At 33.8% G+C, this 18,317-nt stretch overlaps 1 protein-coding gene and 1 long non-coding RNA gene across 2 annotated transcripts; both read left to right on the top strand.

Moving 5' to 3' along the window:
* Positions 1-2,632: 2,632 nt before the first annotated feature.
* LOC109860302 lies at positions 2,633-4,182 on the top strand. Its single transcript, XM_020439303.1, has 2 exons — positions 2,633-3,012; positions 3,090-4,182. The coding sequence occupies exons 1-2, from the start codon at positions 2,652-2,654 to the stop codon at positions 3,884-3,886; spliced, it is 1,158 nt and encodes a 385-aa protein (XP_020294892.1). The 5' UTR covers positions 2,633-2,651; the 3' UTR covers positions 3,887-4,182.
* A 4,815-nt stretch (positions 4,183-8,997) lies between these two features.
* Positions 8,998-10,773, top strand: LOC109860304. The gene is made up of 3 exons (XR_002250805.1): positions 8,998-9,843; positions 9,920-10,153; positions 10,254-10,773. It is a non-coding gene; the product is annotated as an uncharacterized LOC109860304 (long non-coding RNA).
* Positions 10,774-18,317: the final 7,544 nt, after the last annotated feature.

Genomic DNA, 18,317 nt, shown 5'->3' with positions numbered 1-18,317 from the left:
ACAATGGGGACTTCACACAATCAATAATATTGTCAATATCAAGAAATACTATATAACTAGTTATTGATCATGTAGTATTAATCACATGATCAATAACTATAAGATTGATGTTGAGAATATTAACAGTGATTTGGATTTCTTAATTTTCGAGCATCAATATGTCCTATCATAACGAACTCCTCTACCACAGATGCTTGATACTCATGAATGAGGAAATTTAGATCAATACTATTGTCAGTATTTTTTTGTTGGTACTGACAATATCATAGACCGTGTAAGATCTAAAATGTACATAAAACTAAGTTCAAATATTGTCAAAAATATGTATTGTTACGTCCTGGACTCCACGGTCCCCTTCTATTTGCAACGAAATATAAACTAACGAGATATAAACTAACTTTAAGATTTGCGCCTTAGAATTAGCTTTAGATAACGATCGACGAGCGGAGAATAAAGGACCCATTGAATTCAGATAAACAAATCCGTATCGCGAATTTTATAAACAAGTCAAAACCAATTTAGTCAACTTTCAAAGAGACGCCGATCAATTAATCTACAATCAGCCCGGATGTTTTGTTTGCGAATAAATCGCGCATGTAAACTTAGATAATTTAGACGGTCCTCTAATCTCTAGAAAGGAATGCTTTGTGCGCTGAAATAAACAGGATATTGCACGTGCAGATAATAAGTTTAAACAAACTTTAGTTGAGTCAGATAGAACGACTGCCGACGATTGGTCCTCTCGCTTGGTCGGATTGGCGAATGAGAGATCGAAATTTTAATCGATCAGGAGTAGGAGAGTAAAAATCTGATGATGATTGGCGAAAATCAGAAGGGTTGACGCCCCGAGATCATCATATAAAAAGCGCTAGAACAACGGAGCGTGTCACTTCAAAAATACTTCAAAACCACTTCAAAAACTACTTCAAAACTTTCTTCTAAAGCATTTCAAAAGTACATTCCGTTTACATTCATTTTACTCAGTTAAGATCAAGTAATTAAAGATTCTGTTCGTGAAGTCAACTCTTTAGAGCCAGTTCAATTTGTCAGTTCAATTCGAGTCAGTTCAGTGAATATACGCTCCTTCTGTGAGAATCCGTCAGAAGAAACAACCAACTCGTTTCACCTGAGCCTAGCCGACTGATTCCTGACTCTTGGTCGAGGCGTCGATCTCTCATCTCGACATCCAACTACAGACAACAAGTAGTGAGTGCTAATTATAATAATTATTATAATAATCTCAAAGTAAATCCAGGAGTTCCCACGCGTACACGTAGGTTCCTTTTCTTTGAACGGTTAATATTCGGAACAAAAGGTTAAATGTTCAGTTAGTAACTGCAGTTCTTCTCCTCGGTATCCTAGTCGGATTAGCCGTTCGCGACCTTCGGTCGTTCTGAGCGACTGCCGATCTTCCTTTGAGTCGGATTAGCCGTTCGCGACCTTCGGTCGTTCTGAGCGACTACCGATCTTCCTTTGTGTCGGATTAGCCGTTCGCGACGTTCTGTCGTTCTGGACGACTGCCGATCTTCCTTTGAGTCGGATTTGCCGTTCGCGACGTTCTGTCGTTCTGGACGACTGCCGATCTTCCTTTGAGTCGGATTAGCCGTTCGCGACGTTCTGTCGTTCTGAGCGGCTGCTGACCTACCTTTGTGCCAATTCGATTCGCAACATTCAGTCACATCGAACTGCTATCTGTTTCTTTAGTCATTCTTATCAACCTTTGTGCAGTGGCAACTCACTTCACTGATGTACCGTTCCGAAAATCAACCGTGATTTAAATTAAACATGTGCGATTATTAATAAGCTTTCGTCGAAGTGGAACTCCGCAACGTAATTCGCGGATCGTTGTTTGAAACTTCATCACACAAAGAAAATAAAACTTTGCAACGGAGAGCCACTGCCCGTCGAGCGACCGACCGGAGCGGACCGACCCTCTCCTATCCGATAATAGTCTAAATAGCGACGGTGCTCATTTAAATAGGAATTAAAATAAAAAGAACAACACTAATAATAATATTAATGACAAAAACACGGAAATAAGAAATAGTAATCGTATCTATGTACACTCACGCATACTCACACACCGACTCACATTATTATTGGTATTTGCGCAAGGATATTTTTGATAAAATTTAAATGTTACTCCGTTAAATAAAAATGATTTATACGCTTGCAAAAATAAAAATGGTTTCAATTAATTAAACCTTGGACCTCCTCCTGTCGTGATAATTCATTCCTGTAATCTCATTACCCGATCGCCAGGTCCCGTCCCAGGAAATTTAGATTCATTTCTAAGTCCAAAAAGGGGACCGACGAGTGAGAAGACGTTAGACAAGTAATATCGGTAGCCCGTTGACTTGACTACGTCGCCGAACAGTCTCACTCGACCCGCATGCTTGACTTATCTCATTAGGTCAGTGTGTCGGGATATAATACACAAAAGTGTCGTGTGTCAGTTGCGTCACTCCATAAGGACCCGATCGTTACCAAAGGTCAGGACGTAACAGTATTATGTAAGAATGTAAAAATATTGATGCGTATTAGTATTATTGATTCAATAACATTATATCGGTCTATATTATTCATGTAAAATCTGTATAAACAGTCATTTTTTGATCAGTATAAAAAGTTTATTCTAATACTATTTTCTAATGTATTTCAGATATCTCGCTTACGCTGATAGTGTGTGGGCAAAGAAGTGGTCTTTCCGCATTGGTCGCTCAACAGTATATAAAATTATACCTGAAACATGTGATGCAATTATAAAAGCTTTACAGCCAATATATTTACCACCGATGACAAGACAGGATTGGCGTAATATAGCTGATGGATTTTATGAAAAGTGGAATTTCCCTAATTGTATAGGGGCACTTGATGGGAAACATGTAAAAATTCAGGCTCCAAAAAACTCAGGCTCTCTGTTCTTCAACTATAAGAAATTTTTCTCAATTGTTCTTATGGCAATCTGTGATGCCGATTATGTTTTCAAATGGGTGGACATTGGTGACTATGGTGCATATTAATTTGAATAGTGATATTTTTAGTAACTAACCGAACTAGTTTTATAAATAAAACTTTTTTGCATGTAGGTTCAATATCTGACGGTGGAGTATGGTTGAACAGTGACTTCGGCTCTAGCTTGGAGCAAGGATTAATTGATTTGCCACATCCAGAGCCATTATTAGGAACAAATACTCCTTTTCCATTTGCCTTTGTAGGCGATGAAGCTTTCCCGCTCAAAACTTATTTAATGCGGCCCTATGCAAAGCCAAAGAGATTTCGACATCAGCCACAAGTTCTTGCAGCACAACTACTAGTAATCTTTGAAACAAATACTAATTATAATGATGAAGATGTAGAAAACGAAAACACACAAAATAATAATGGAAGGATTAATGAATATTTGAACCACCCTGTACGTAGTCTTCCAATACCACAGAGAATTTTTAATTATAGACTGTCTAGAGCTCGTAGAGTAATNGAGAATGCCTTTGGTATTCTTGTTTCAAAGTGGAACATTTTAAAAACTTGCATTTGCTGTAAAGTAGAAACTGCTGAGTCTATTGTTATGGCTCTTATTTGTCTGCACAATTTTCTTCTGGACAGTGAAAAGGATATATTACCTACAACACGTTTGTATAAAAATCCCGGACTTGTTGACGGATATGGACCGGATGGTGAAATGCTAAATGGAGAATGGAGAGCTCAAGTGCCACAACATGGTATACTAGAACGAGCTGGTAGACTTGGAGCAAACAATCCTACGCGAGCAGCNATTATTCAAAGAGATAAATTAAGAGATTATTTTCTTACTCAAGAAGGAGAGATCTTGTGGCAATATGATCATGTACTACGAAATGTTCCAATTATTAGAACTTTAATGTAACTGTTACATTTTTGGCACATTCCAAAAAATTAAACAAAGATAAGCGTAAATACAGTACAAATATGATATATTATGCTGTATTTTTAAGCGAGTTTATGTTGTTCATTTTAGTAAAATATACAAACTGTATACAAAAAATTATTTTTGTAATAGTCTTATCAAAGAATAGAATAATTTTTCGTTTTTATATACATAATATGAACACAAAAAAATATTATAATATAAAAGTTTTTCGTATATTTCTACCCCATCAATTACATTTTGGTATCAGTTTTAATATTAAGATAATAAGCTAGTAAACAATATTAAGATAATATATAAGATAATAAAGGTATGCTTCATGAAGTATAAATATATAAATGTTTTTTATTTCAAATCTTAATACACAAACATATATATTAACAAGTAAAGTATATGTATTAATAATATACATAACGCAAAGTAACATTTGCGAGTTGTAACAGGAAAGTAAACTCTAGTAATTAAATATACGAGTTGGCAAAAAAACTAATAAAATTATTGCTTTAAATAAAAGATGTTTATAGGTACTACAGACATTTATTTTTCGTAAAGGAACATTCTTTATAACATAACTTTATCCGATACAATAACATGAGAACATGTTTCTTTTTTCATGTACATATAGAAGTATTTATAAAAAAATATGTAAGTATTTTTTTCTATTTTGTAATATTATAACATACAATTAAAATAAAATAAAAAAAAGAAAAAGAACTTATGTATGTTTTTTGTAATGAAAAAGTCACATTTTTACAAAATAACAAAAGCAATCAAAACTCGTGCTGTTAGTCGACAGTTACTACTTTCTGATTTTCTTTGTACTGCTTGCTATCAGCGCGAATTCTGATTGGCTTTTGTTTAAAACCATTTTAAACAGCAATATTATATCCATATATAGTTATTATAAAAAAAATCTTTGGTGCAAATACAAATCACATTTATAATAACATAATTAGTGTATTACTATTGAAGTACTATACGTACTTCAATAGTACGTACGTACTATTGAAGAGTACGTACGTATATGTGACATGCACATACATACACACAAAAATAAATAAAACTTTTAAATAATAGTTTTTATCATAATACTATTTAACAGAAATATACCAGGTATATAAATATGAAACCGGAATTTTTTTTAGAAAATACACGTTTATTGCATAAAAATGATAAGAAATATTTTATTCGAAGTATTGCCCGTTGCTAGTTACACATTTTTCCCACTTGCTTGGCAATTTGTGGATGCCACGCCAAAAAAATTGTTGCTCTTTTGAGCTAAACCAGCCATCTAGCCATTTTCGCACATTTTCGTAACAAGCGAAGCGCTGCTGAGCAAGTGCGTGTCCCATCGATGTAAACAGGTGATAATCGGACGGAGCCAAGTCTGGTGAGTAAGCCGCATGCGAAAGTATTTCCCAACCAAACGTCTCAATCGTTTCCTTGACCGGTTTTGCTGTGTGTGATGGCGCATTATTATGAAGAAAAATCACTTTACGTTGCCTGCTTTGATATTCCGGTCGTTTTTCAGACAAAGCTCGATTCAAATTGATCATTTGTTGACGGTAGCGCTCGGTGTTAACGGTTTCGCCAGGTTTTAGCAGCTCATAGTAGATCACACCTTGCTGATCCCACCAAACACAGAGCATTGTCTTCCGTCCATAGCGATTTGGCCTTATAGTCGATGTTGCTGCTTCTCCTGGAGCTACCCNTGACCTTTTACGCTTGGGATTCTCAAAATATATCCACTTCTCATCGCCANTCACAATTCGATGGAGAAATGACTTTCTTCTGTACCTGGCGAGATGCATTTCGCAAGTGGTTTTCCGGTTTTCCTGCTGTCTTTCATTCAGCTCATGTGGAACCCATTTTCCTATCTTCTGGATCTTTCCCATGGCTTTCAAGCGTATGGAAACGGCTTCTTGTGTCACATTTAATTGATCCGCGAGTTGTTGTTGAGTTTGAGCGTCATCCTCGGCCAACAATGCTTCCAATTCGCTGTCTTCAAATTTTTTCGGTGGTCTTCCACGTTCTTCGTTTCTCACGTCAAAATTGCCATTTTTGAATTTTTTAAACCACTCATAGCACTGTGATTTACCAAGAGCATGCTCGCCATAAGCTTCGATAAGCATTCGATGCGATTCTGCAGCAGTTTTCTTCAAATGGTAACAGAAAATCAATGCTGTCCGCAAATCATAGTTTCCAGGCACAAAATTGGACATTTTCAACGCTATTACAAACGGTACTCTTGTATGAAACTTGTATTGTGGAGAGTGTAAAAATCTTTGCCAAATGTGAGAACAAGGAAATGGCGTAATGGCGCCGTCTGACAGCAACTACATTGACTGTTATGGCCATCTATTGATAAATTCCGGTTTCATATTTATACACCTGGTATATTTTCGAAAAACAATAAAATAAAAGAAACAAAAAGGACGGATATTTTCACATATCGTAATAAAGTTGTAATGAGCAATAATTACAGAATAATAATGTTTCTAATTATTATTCTGAATTTCTTGCTCTTTATATTTGTTAATTACTTTCAATATATCAAGTACACAATTAAATCTCATATCGAATCTAACTTGTTTTAGACCAACATATGCACACTTTAACATATCATGTATGTCTTTATCAACATTATCGCTATCAAAAATATCTACTTTCTGTTTAGTTTTTTGTGAGATTACGTGTTCAACACTTTGTGCCACTTTCTCCAATGACTGTGCACCTAAACGCATATAATTATCGACATCTACTTTTTTTTTCTTACAAAATTCATCTGGTTCTGGTATTTTTACATTACTGTTCTCTTTTTGCTTATATTCTTTTTTTCTGCCGGTTTTGTTACAGAGCGCCTGTTTTGATGAAACTGTATTCAATACTGCTTGTGCCATAGAAGAAAAAGGAATACGATCTTCTGTATCAAAATTGTGCATCTCATTCTTGTCATGTGATGATTGTTGTGATATTGACAGTAAACCGTCATCTAAAAAAACAATTAATAGAAAAAGACCAATACGAACCACTTAAGATGAGTGCACAAGTCTTGATAACACATGATCAAATATACACGTATGATTGTTGCACTACAGACATTGAAACCATTTATTTAGATTACAAATCATGATTGTGCATTAGGGACGTTTCCTTTAAAGAAATATTTTTCAGAAACTTGAAATCAGTGCTAGTAGGAATAATTTCATATATAAAATACATACCATTGCTCAAAGACACGCTCTCGTACGTGTATGTATCATCAGATTGTGCAGTATCAAAGTCTGCAGTGTCTTGAATAACTATACATGGATTGTCCGTAACTATAGGTGACGGTTTGTTGATAACAAACTGGGATCCACTTGATCCATTATTAAACATACATGATGTAGACCGCTTCATGTTTGATTTGGTTCTGTCAACAAAACATTGAATTTTTAGATACATATATATACATACATGCATACACATGTATATTTTTAGAGCCGTGTATACGTATGTTTGTATGTATGCGCGCGCGCGCGCGCACACACACGCACACGCGCACACACACACACACACACACACACACACACACACGCACGCACGCACGCACGCACGCACACGCACACACACACACACGCACACACACACTGACAGCTTTAAAAACTCTAAAATAACAGTATACGAACTACCGTGAACTATAATGTGGGACAAGGAATGACATTTCACCATAATACTGAAATTCTTGAGTGTCTCGGCTTGCACCCGATCCTGATCGTTCTTGCTCATAATATTGTTTATGTTGACGTGACCACATAGCCCTTAGACTATCCCATCTTTTTTGAGCTTGATTACCTAATATAAAAGCAAAAAAAAAAACTGATAATGATATTTAAATTGATATTTTAAATCAATATTTTTAAATACTTGTACATACCCGTTTTTCTGTTGGTTAGAGCGGCACCTATTTGAGCCCATACTTCTTTTTTATCTACAGTCTTGAACTCTCGCATTCTTTTATTAAATAAGGAACTATTAAGCTCAACAAGCTTGATGAGCTCCAAGTCGTCTGTTTATTCAAAATATGAAGATTCCATGATTCCAAGATTTTCAACACTTTAACTAACACAGTTTATTACGACAGATTTTATAGGTTATACGAGCTCGTTAAAAATGGCAGACACATAATATTGGTCTTGGCTTTTGATTGGTCAGTCATAACGTAATTTAAGTTCTAAGTCAGAAGAGATGGAATTTGGCCATCTCTACTCAGTCACTGACTTATAACTTAATTATTGTCTTATGACGCACTACTGACTCGCTATAACTTGCTTCTGACTTCTGATTTATTACTTATATCTTATTGTAGAAGGCCCATTAAGTGAGGTTTATCTGCTTTATGTTTATAAGCACATGTGCACTTAGTACATTAAGTACACATAGTGTAGTTAGTATTCCTGTTTAAAGTAAGCACCTGAAAAAGAAAAGTGAGAGAAGAAAAATGAGAGATAAATAACATTATCTAACGCTATTCATCTATCTGGTAACCATGTGAATATTTATTTATATTAAAAATGAAATACGTTAAAAACAATAGAACATCTCTCAGATTTCTGCTTTCTCTTAGTCCGTATTGACCGCCGCCGTGTGTAAACTCTTTTTGTGTGTGTCTCTGCCGTTATTGTATTGTGTCACGTTGTTAAATGTTTAAATAAAGTTTTCGATACAAGAGGACATTGAATATTCTTATTAATAAACACAACAGTAAGAAATTGACCAATCACAGACAAAGCACAGAAGAATACTCGATTGTGATTGGTCAATTTCGTACGACTTACAGCTTACGACTGTATTGTAGAACAGGCCTAAAAGTTGAAATAATTTAACTTTGGGTGCGGTCAAAATTTCACTGCAAATGTTTCGAAGCATCGTTCTATCTTTATTTTTTGTTAAATGTAGAATAAAGATAGAATGATACTTCGAAACATTTGCAGTGAGGGTGCGATCCCATGCACTGTTATTTTTTGCGTAACGCGTAACGCGTAACCAATCAGAGAGATTACGTGTTTTATAGTACGCGAAATTGAATGTTCTTAGTGCACATGGAACGTAAAATAGCAGCAGCGTATCGCGTATAACCAATAATATCGTTCTATTCTGTAAGAACGTTGAACAGAAATACTAAACATTGCATTTCATTGGATACGCGTGCATCTGTTACGCAAATTTTTCATCCATGTGAATTAAAGAAAATAAATTGCGCGTAAATGCACACATGTATGTATATATATGTATTATGTACGCTTATACGCTATTGTATTATATACGCTAGCCTAAAAATGAATTTCGAAGTGTTTTTATATTCTCTTATTTCTATATATAAAAATAGAATATCTAATTGTAAAAGTGGTAAAAGAATATCAATTATTAAATTAAAAAAGTTAATTGCACTTGTTTTGTTATATGGAGAAAATCAAGTAATGAAACGGAGATATTGGGTTTATCCCATTTTTTCTACTAAAAATAGAAAATTGTACGGAGCAAGTGAGACATTAATAAAAGAATTATATTTTCATAATGATGAAAAATTCATCAATTATTTTCGCATGACAGTAGAAATATATGAGAAGTTATTGAATGCTGTGGGACCACATATAAAAAAACAGAATTGTGTTCGAGACCCAATATCGCCAAATACACGTTTAGAAATATGTCTTCGTTATTTAGCTAGTGGAGATAGCATGAAATCTCTTTCCTACGCATTTCGCGTAGGATGTAGTACCGTTTCAAAAATAGTGTTAGAAACTTGTGAAGCAATTTAAAACGTGTTGAAACCTAAAGTTTTTCCAAAATTTAACAATAATGTATGGAAACATATATCAAGTGAATATGAAAAAAATTGGAATTTTCCACACTGCATAGGCGCTTTAGATGGAAAACATGTCATAATTCAGGTATGTCAATCTTTAAAACCATAATTGTTTTTTAATTGTGTCAAGAAAATGATTGATTGTCTTATACTTCATATAGGCTCCGCTCAACAGTGGATCTATTTATTACACTTATAAAGGTCGACACAGCTTGAATTTGCTTGCACTTTGTGATGCACATTATCGATTTACTTATGTCGACATTGGAGCAGCTGGACGACAAAGTGATGGCGGAGTATTCCAAAATAGCAAGTTGTATGCTGCTTTGGAAAACAATGCTCTACAAATTCCGTTACCAGAAAGTGTTGGTGTCAGAGGTCCTATATTACCATATGTAATTGTAGTTGATGACGCTTTTGCTTTGAGAAGCTATATGATGCGACCATATACTCGAAATGAAAAACTGAACCAAAAAAAAAAATCTTTAATTATAGATTGAGTCGAGCAAGACGTCTCATAGAAAGTTCTTTTGGAATATTGACTGCAAGATGGCGAGTGTATAGAAAACCGATTATTGCATCTATGAATTTAAGTAGAAAAATTGTACAAGCAACATGTTGTTTACATAACTTTATAATTAATCATGAAGGTAAAAATCGACATTATTCTTCTATAACATCAGCCGATCTTGAAGTTGCATGTGAAGGTTTTCAAGATTTTGTACATGAAAAATATTCTTATCGCAAATCTGCAGAAATTATAAGAAATATGTTTGCTGAATATTTTCAAGGAGATGGTGCAGTTATATGGCAGTGGGAAAAGGCACTCCGCAATGAATTTTAAATTGTTTTGTTTTTTATAAATATATAAATGTGTGTTATACTTTCTTGCTTAATTGACTTTTAAAATAATTGACGAATAACTGAATGTTTCATCATTATAGAAATTCTTTTGATAATGTCTCATTTACTCTAATTTTCTACTTTTTAGTAAAAAGAATGAAATAAACCCAATATTTTTGTTTCATTATTCTATGTTGCTCATAGTTTTTTTTTGTAAAAATATAATATTTAACTTCTTTAATTTAATAATTGCTATTTATATGTAATGTATTTTACAATAAATGTATGTATTTCACAACTATGACTAATGTATTATATATTTACCAATAAAAGTAATTACAAAAATAATAAGTATTTTTTATTTTATATTTTTATAACAACTTATATATATAGTAACTTTCTTTGGTAAAACAAAATAATTTTTTTTAAAAAAACTAAACAAAATAATAATTTTCTAATCACACTTTTTGGTTTAACAAAATATCTTTGGTTAATAATTTAATAATTGTCATCACAGTCCTGAAACTCTGCTGCTGTAGTCATTTGCAGAAATTTAATTTGTAACATAACTCTTTTTTGATATGGCAATCGACGTAAAGCTTCTCCTAAAGTTTTCAAAAAACCATCTATAGCATCAATGTCTGGAATAGGCATTTTTAAAACATCTAATAAAGCTGTTTGTAACTCTTGTGATACATTGTACTCTTTTCGTCCTGTAAGTAGAAAATTCATAATATTAGAAAAAATAGTACAATATAACATATAATTCATATATTTAATTATACATTTATACTTTTTTTGGATGAATTAACTGTTGAAGCGGATAAGTATTCAGAACTTGGCACTGTTGATGTTTGAGAACATACATCTGGCTCATCTGAACAAACATCTGACAACTCTGCATCAAATAAAGCAGAAGATATATTTTGTTGTGTATATCCTGAAGCGGCACTTTCCTTTTCCTCTATGTCCAATGGTTTTTCAACCGTCTTTGACAATGTGCTTATTGTTCTATTGTAAATTATTTTATTATTCCTTTTATATTTTTCTATACATATTATAGGGAAATTTAAATGGTTTTGCGCAATACATACGATGTAATCTGCAATGTGTCATCTAAGAGTCTCATTAGTTCGAAAAATCGATAACTAGATTTTAGATTTGTTGAAGTTGCAGCAGATCCACTTGGCACATACTGTTTTACTTTTTTTCTCGCTCTAACGTAACAATCACGATGATATTTCCATTTCTTTTGTAACTCTTTTATGTTCATATTACCTGTTTAATAAATATATAATTTTAAATTTTATCACATAATTTAAAAACAAATATCTTCAATTTTAATAATAATTAGGTATTAAAGTCTTAATTTAATATATTCAACATAGATTATAGAAGTTACACATATTATTAATTGTATTTTTTACTTCTTCCCATAATGTAGCTTTTTTCACTTTTGATCTTTCTTTAACATTTAAACGATGATCATATAATGGTGGTCTATCTAAAACTGCCATTATAAATTGTTCGTCCCATTCTGTATTACACTCTTGAGATGAGAGATCAGTTTCTTCGAAGTTTTCCTCTAATCTTTTTACTGTTACAAGAAACTTGATTATAATGTATTTCTGTTGATATTTTCTTGAATGAAGTCTGAGATAGACGTTTGGTTTTAATTAAACAGTTTATTAAACGAAAGAATACAGAGAACGTTAGTTAACAAACATGGTGGAACGAACACCAAAACCAAACTACGCAAGAAGAAGACAAACGACAAGAGAGCTAACATAAAATATCTATAGCAACGCTTTTCTTTTGTAACGAATACAGTGCTACCAATTGCATACTTGCACTTTACTGCACTTAGTATAATTCGGTTCGATCAAACTCGAGTTAATAATTATTCCAACACCTTCCCGTAATTATTAAACTTATTTAGAGTTTGATTCATTAAGTTTTATTAAATAAATTAATTTTCAACTAATTTATTTTTGTGTATTTCGAATTTGTTTTGTCCCAACGCTTTTGTGAAAATATCGGCTAATTGCAAGTCTGTTGGACAATATTTTATACTCAACGATCCTGTCTTAACTAATTCGTTTATAAATCTATATCTCACATCAATATGTTTACTTCTTTTGTTAGAAATTCCATTTTTTATCAAATATATTGTACTTTGATTGTCTATGTTTAATGTGGCTTTAATAGATTTACCAGTTAGCTCTTCAATTAAAAATTTTAAATGTAAAATTTCTTTACAACATTCAGTTGCGGCAACGTATTCTGCCTCTGTACTCGACAGGGTAATTAAGGACTGTCTTTTAGAACACCAGCTTATGGGACCTCCTGAGTATATTATTACATAACCCGTCGTACTTTTTCGAGTTTCAACATCACCCGCATAATCCGAATCAGAATAGCCTATCAAGACTTCCTCATCTAAATCGTTTTGTTCATTATAATGTATTCCTAAATTCTTTGTTGCATTTATGTATCTTAAAATTCTTTTAACATTCTTAATATCTTGTTGAGTTGGTTCGTTTAGATGTCTGCTAGCGTAACCTACAGAAAAGGCCAAATCTGGTCTCGTTTTATTAGCTAAATACAAAATACTACCAACACATTCACGATAAGGAAATGAATTAATTGCTACTTTACTACTTTGATCATTTGTCATCATTGGTGTTTTTACCGGTTTTGAGTTTTCCATATTAAACTTTTTCACTAGATTTGTTGCATAATCTAATTGTTTTAATTTTAGCGAACCATCTTCATATTGTATATCTATTCCCAAGAACGACTTTACATTTTTACAAATAGTCATATGAAATTCCTTACTTAGATCGCATAACAAACTGTCTATTACTTGCTTATTAGAACCTATTACTAGTCCATCATCCACATAAATAGCCAAAATTAGCGTGTTGTCTTCTGTCTTGAAAATACAGGGTTCTGTCTTGGTCGATCTTAAACCTCTGCTGCGTAGAAAAATTGTAAAGCGCTGATTCCATTCCAAAGGAGCTTGCTTTAGCCCATACAGCGCCTTATTAAGTCTACAAATTTTATCAACCTGGTTGTATCCTTTTGGTAGTTCCATAAAAATTTCTTCGCTCAAATTTCCATAGAGAAAAGCTGTCTTAATGTCGAACTTTATCAGAAAATCCTTTCTTCTTGTTGCAATTGCAAAAAGCGCTCTCAGAGAACTTGTGCCCACCACAGGACTAAATGTTTCATCAAAATCTTCACCGAAACGTTGTTCACATCCTCGAACCACCAAACGCGCTTTAAATCTTCCATCATCTTTTACTTTGAAAACCCACTTATTAGAAAGTATCTTTTTAGTTTTTGCCTCAGTTTTATCCACAAAACTCCATGTTTTATTTTCCTCCAATGATTTCTTTTCTTCTTCTATTGCTTTTAACCATTTTTCTTTATCTGTCCCTGTTATTGCCTCTTCATAGGTTAGAAAAACATAATCTTTATATTTACTTGGAATTTTCTTAACACGTTTTCCTCTTCCACATTCCTCTTCTTGTTCCGCTTCCTCTTGCGTCTTCTCCTCTTCCTCTTTGCTGAGTGACTCATCCAGAGCGTCCTGAAAATGATTGTAATCCTCTTCGCTTCCGGAAACACTTTCTGCATGTCTTCTAATTTCTTCCATTTCAAAAACTTCTTTTTCTTTGCACTGTTCCTCTTCTATAATTGTCTTAATTTTAACTACTATATTTTCTTGTTTTATTCTTTCAGTCATAATTACGTCTCTTGAAATTATTATTTTCCTTTTTTCAGTATCAAATAGTCGATATCCATTTGGTGCATAACCAACAAAAAGAAACTTTTTGCATCTATCGTCTAGCTTCTTCTGAGGTGTTAGTATTTTAACATAAGCCTCACAACCAAAAACACGTAATCTAGATAAATCTGGTTTTTTAGATGTCCATTTTTCATAAGGAGTTCCTTGAACTGCACTAGTAGGACTTCTGTTTGTTAAGTATGCAGCTGTGCGTACCGCCTCTCCCCATAAATTTTTGTCTACTGCTGCATCCGTAAGTAGAGCTCTTGTTTTCTCTATTAGCGTCCTGTTCATCCGTTCCGCTTTGCCATTCAGTTGTGGTGTATAAGGTGTGGTTGTGTCTAAAAGAATTCCTCTTTGTTTACACCAGTTTACGAGATCATTATTAATATATTCTCTCCCATTGTCACATCTAAGTTTAGAAATTTTCAAGTTCCATTTTCTTTCTACAAAATTCGCATATTCTTTTACTTTCTCCGGTACTTCATATTTTCCTTCTAATAAATAGACCATAACAAAGTGTGTGTAATCGTCTATAAACGTTAACATATATTTCCTTTTATCCCAAGTTATAGGATCAATTGGTCCACATACATCAGTATGAATAATCTCGAGCGGTCTTTTAGCTCTTATTCTATCTTCACTAAAAGGTAATCTTGTTTGCTTCGCCTTAAGGCAAGTTTCGCACACGTTGTCAAGAATTTTTAAACCATTAGCTGTAAGAATCATACCTTCAGACATAGATTGTAATTTCTTCATATTCTCTTTCCCAAGATGTCCAAGTTTTTGATGCCAATTAAATGCAGTCTTAACCTCTTGAGTTAGCAGAGCACAATTCATAGTATCTTGTCCAAAACTTATCGTCCACAAACCATCTCTATTTCGATAACCAATGAATTTAGTATTGTCTTTCCAGATTTCAGCTTTCTCTTTTGTAAAGAATACTCTTCCACCATTTTCTGTTAAAGCATTAACTGATAATAAATTCTTTGACAGGTCTGCAACATAAAGAACATTTTTAAGAACAACTTTATTAGTTTCCACAACACCAATTCCTCTTGCTTCTAGAACTTGACTCTTCTTCGCCGTTCCAATCTCTGACTTTACTTTTTGTAAGCTTTTAAACAAATTTTTATCATTACACATATGAGACGATGAACCAGAATCCAAAATCCATTCTGTAGTTTTACTTGCACACGCCAAAAAAGATACTTTATCTTTTGTTTCTGTTGTTATCGCTTGATCGTCTGTCTTATCTTTTTTTCGAAAATAACAATCTTTATCTATATGATTATTTTTCTTGCAAATGTTGCACTTCGTGGTATTACTTGAATTATCTTTCTTTTTACAAAATTTGGCAATATGCCCACGCCCGTTACATTTGAAACAACGTATGTCTTCATTATTACCTTTTGCTTTGCAAGTTTTAGTAAGATGTCCTGGGTTGTTGCACTTGAAACATCTTCTTTCGTTAGCTTTAAATGCCACAGCATCCTGTTTGCCTTCTGTTGCTGTTAACCTATTTTCTTCAGATAATAATCTAGTTGTTAGATTAGTAAGTGTTTTCTGGTCCTGTTCTGTAGAATCCCAAGCACAAATAAAATGCTTGTATTTATCAGGTAGTATAGCAAGTATCTTTGATATCAACATTGTGTCTTCAATATCAGTTTTAAGAGCTTTTAATCTATATGCTAATGCTTCAAGTTTACTCACGTGTGTTCCAATATCAGAACCTTTCTGATATGTAAAATTAAAAAACTCTTGGAGCAGGATACATTTCTGCTGTTGCGTATCTCTTTCGTACATTGCGCAAATTCTTTTAAACATCTCAAACGAAGTCTTACATATTAATATATGTGTCAGCGGTTGCCTCTCAATCGTTGAAATAATAATTTTCTGAGCACGAGCATCCTTTTTGAACCAATCAGCCCTGGCTTGTTCCGTGGTACATTCTTCCAATGTCGACAATCCTGTTGCAATCTCGTTTAATCCAAGCGACTTGAAAAATATTGTTATTTGAAATTTCCATATAGAGAAGTTCTCGCCATCCTTTAGCTTTTCTATCTGTGTAACTTCGTCTTGACCGTTCGTTCCCATTGTTTTCATTTCGTTGCTTTTTTATTTTCTTCTAGATCACAACACTTACTTTTCTTCTAGATCACAGCATTACTTTTGTACTTTTGTTATTACTAACTTTTAAGTTTTAATTTTTACATCTCAGACTACTCTGGGCCCATAACCTGTTGATATTTTATTGAGTAAAGTCTGAGATAGACGTTTGGTTTTAATTAAACAGTTTATTAAACGAAAGAATACAGAGAACGTTAGTTAACAAACATGGTGGAACGAACACCAAAACCAAACTACGCAAGAAGAAGACAAACGACAAGAGAGCTAACATAAAATATCTATAGCAACGCTTTTCTTTTGTAACGAATACAGTGCTACCAATTGCATACTTGCACTTTACTGCACTTAGTATAATTCGGTTCGATCAAACTCAAGTTAATAATTATTCCAACAATTTCACATATAATAGATATATGTATTTTACTACTACATATATATATATACATACATATATATATATACATACGTGCATTATATATTAATTTTACCAATAATAGCTGTATTATTTTCGTCAATGCGTACAGCATCTGTTTTATCACAATATCCTTTAAAACATGTGTGGTCTAAAATATTTTCACATTGACTTGCCATCAGCCAACCACAATAACCACATCGAATGTGCTATAAAGAATAATAATTATGTTATATATTGATCACATAATATTATATTATATTTTTGTATTTTTTTACTTGATCTGATGTTTTACTAACTTAACAAGTTTTATATTTTAGTTTTTATAAATAAATACTAACCTCCATGTTGATTATGTCGAACTCTCTCTGTTTGCACTCACACATACATACTGATGCAAACGTGCGTAATACGTTCGAATTGTACGCGACTTTTTGACACAAGCGTAAAGAAAACGCGGAACGTCTCTGATTGGTTACGCGGTACGCGTTACGTCAAAAATAACAGTGCATGGGATCGCACCCTGAGACTTTGACCGCACCCTTTATTACGCTATCGCAGCGACAACGGCTGGAAGGAAAAATGGGGGATTTTGGTCACGTGACCAAATGTCGCAGCGACAATTGTCGCTCATGAATTTGAACCTTAAGGCCTTTTCTACAATACAGTCGTAAGCTGTAAGTCGTAAGAAATTGACCAATCACAATCGAGTATTTTTCTGTGCTTTGTCTGTGATTGGTCAATTTCTTACGACTTACAGCTTACGACTTACGACTGTATTGTAGAACAGGACTAAGTCCTACAGGCCTTAGTCCTGTTCTACAATACAGTCGTAAGCTGTAAGTCGTAAGAAATTGACCATTCACAATCAATTATTCTTTTGTAATTTGTCTGTGATTGGTCAATTTCTTACGACTTACAGCTTACGACTGCATTGTAGAACAGGCCTAAGAGATTCTCCAGCTGCGCTCGCACCTCGGCTATGTGCGCATCTTCGTCGCGCTCGTTTTCCACTAATACGCTTTCGCTTCGCTGCTGCGGTTCCGTCGACGGTTGCATCATCACCTCGGTGCTAACCGGCTAAACTTTACAACATTGACTACTCAGCCTACACGTGCTAGGATTACATTTTGAGAAAGCTTAATACAGGTGGGTCATAATTAAATAAATAATAGTGCAAACGCATATGCATTTTGATGTTCGCTGTAAAATATTAAGTAAGTGAATATAATATCAGAGAGAAGCCTGAGAGCGGCCAGGCCCATAAGAGTTTTTGGGTACCATTATTCCGGCCCGTAAGCTAGCGCATGTCCATGGGTGGTGCACATTGGCAACTACGTAGCGATGTCCACGAGCGAGTTGTCGATACGTATGCTATGTC

This window comes from Pseudomyrmex gracilis, unplaced genomic scaffold (genome assembly GCF_002006095.1).
Source record: "Pseudomyrmex gracilis isolate BER0280 unplaced genomic scaffold, ASM200609v1 scaffold_361, whole genome shotgun sequence".
NCBI lineage: Eukaryota > Metazoa > Arthropoda > Insecta > Hymenoptera > Formicidae > Pseudomyrmex > Pseudomyrmex gracilis.
This window is presented reverse-complemented; position numbering and strand designations above follow the sequence as displayed.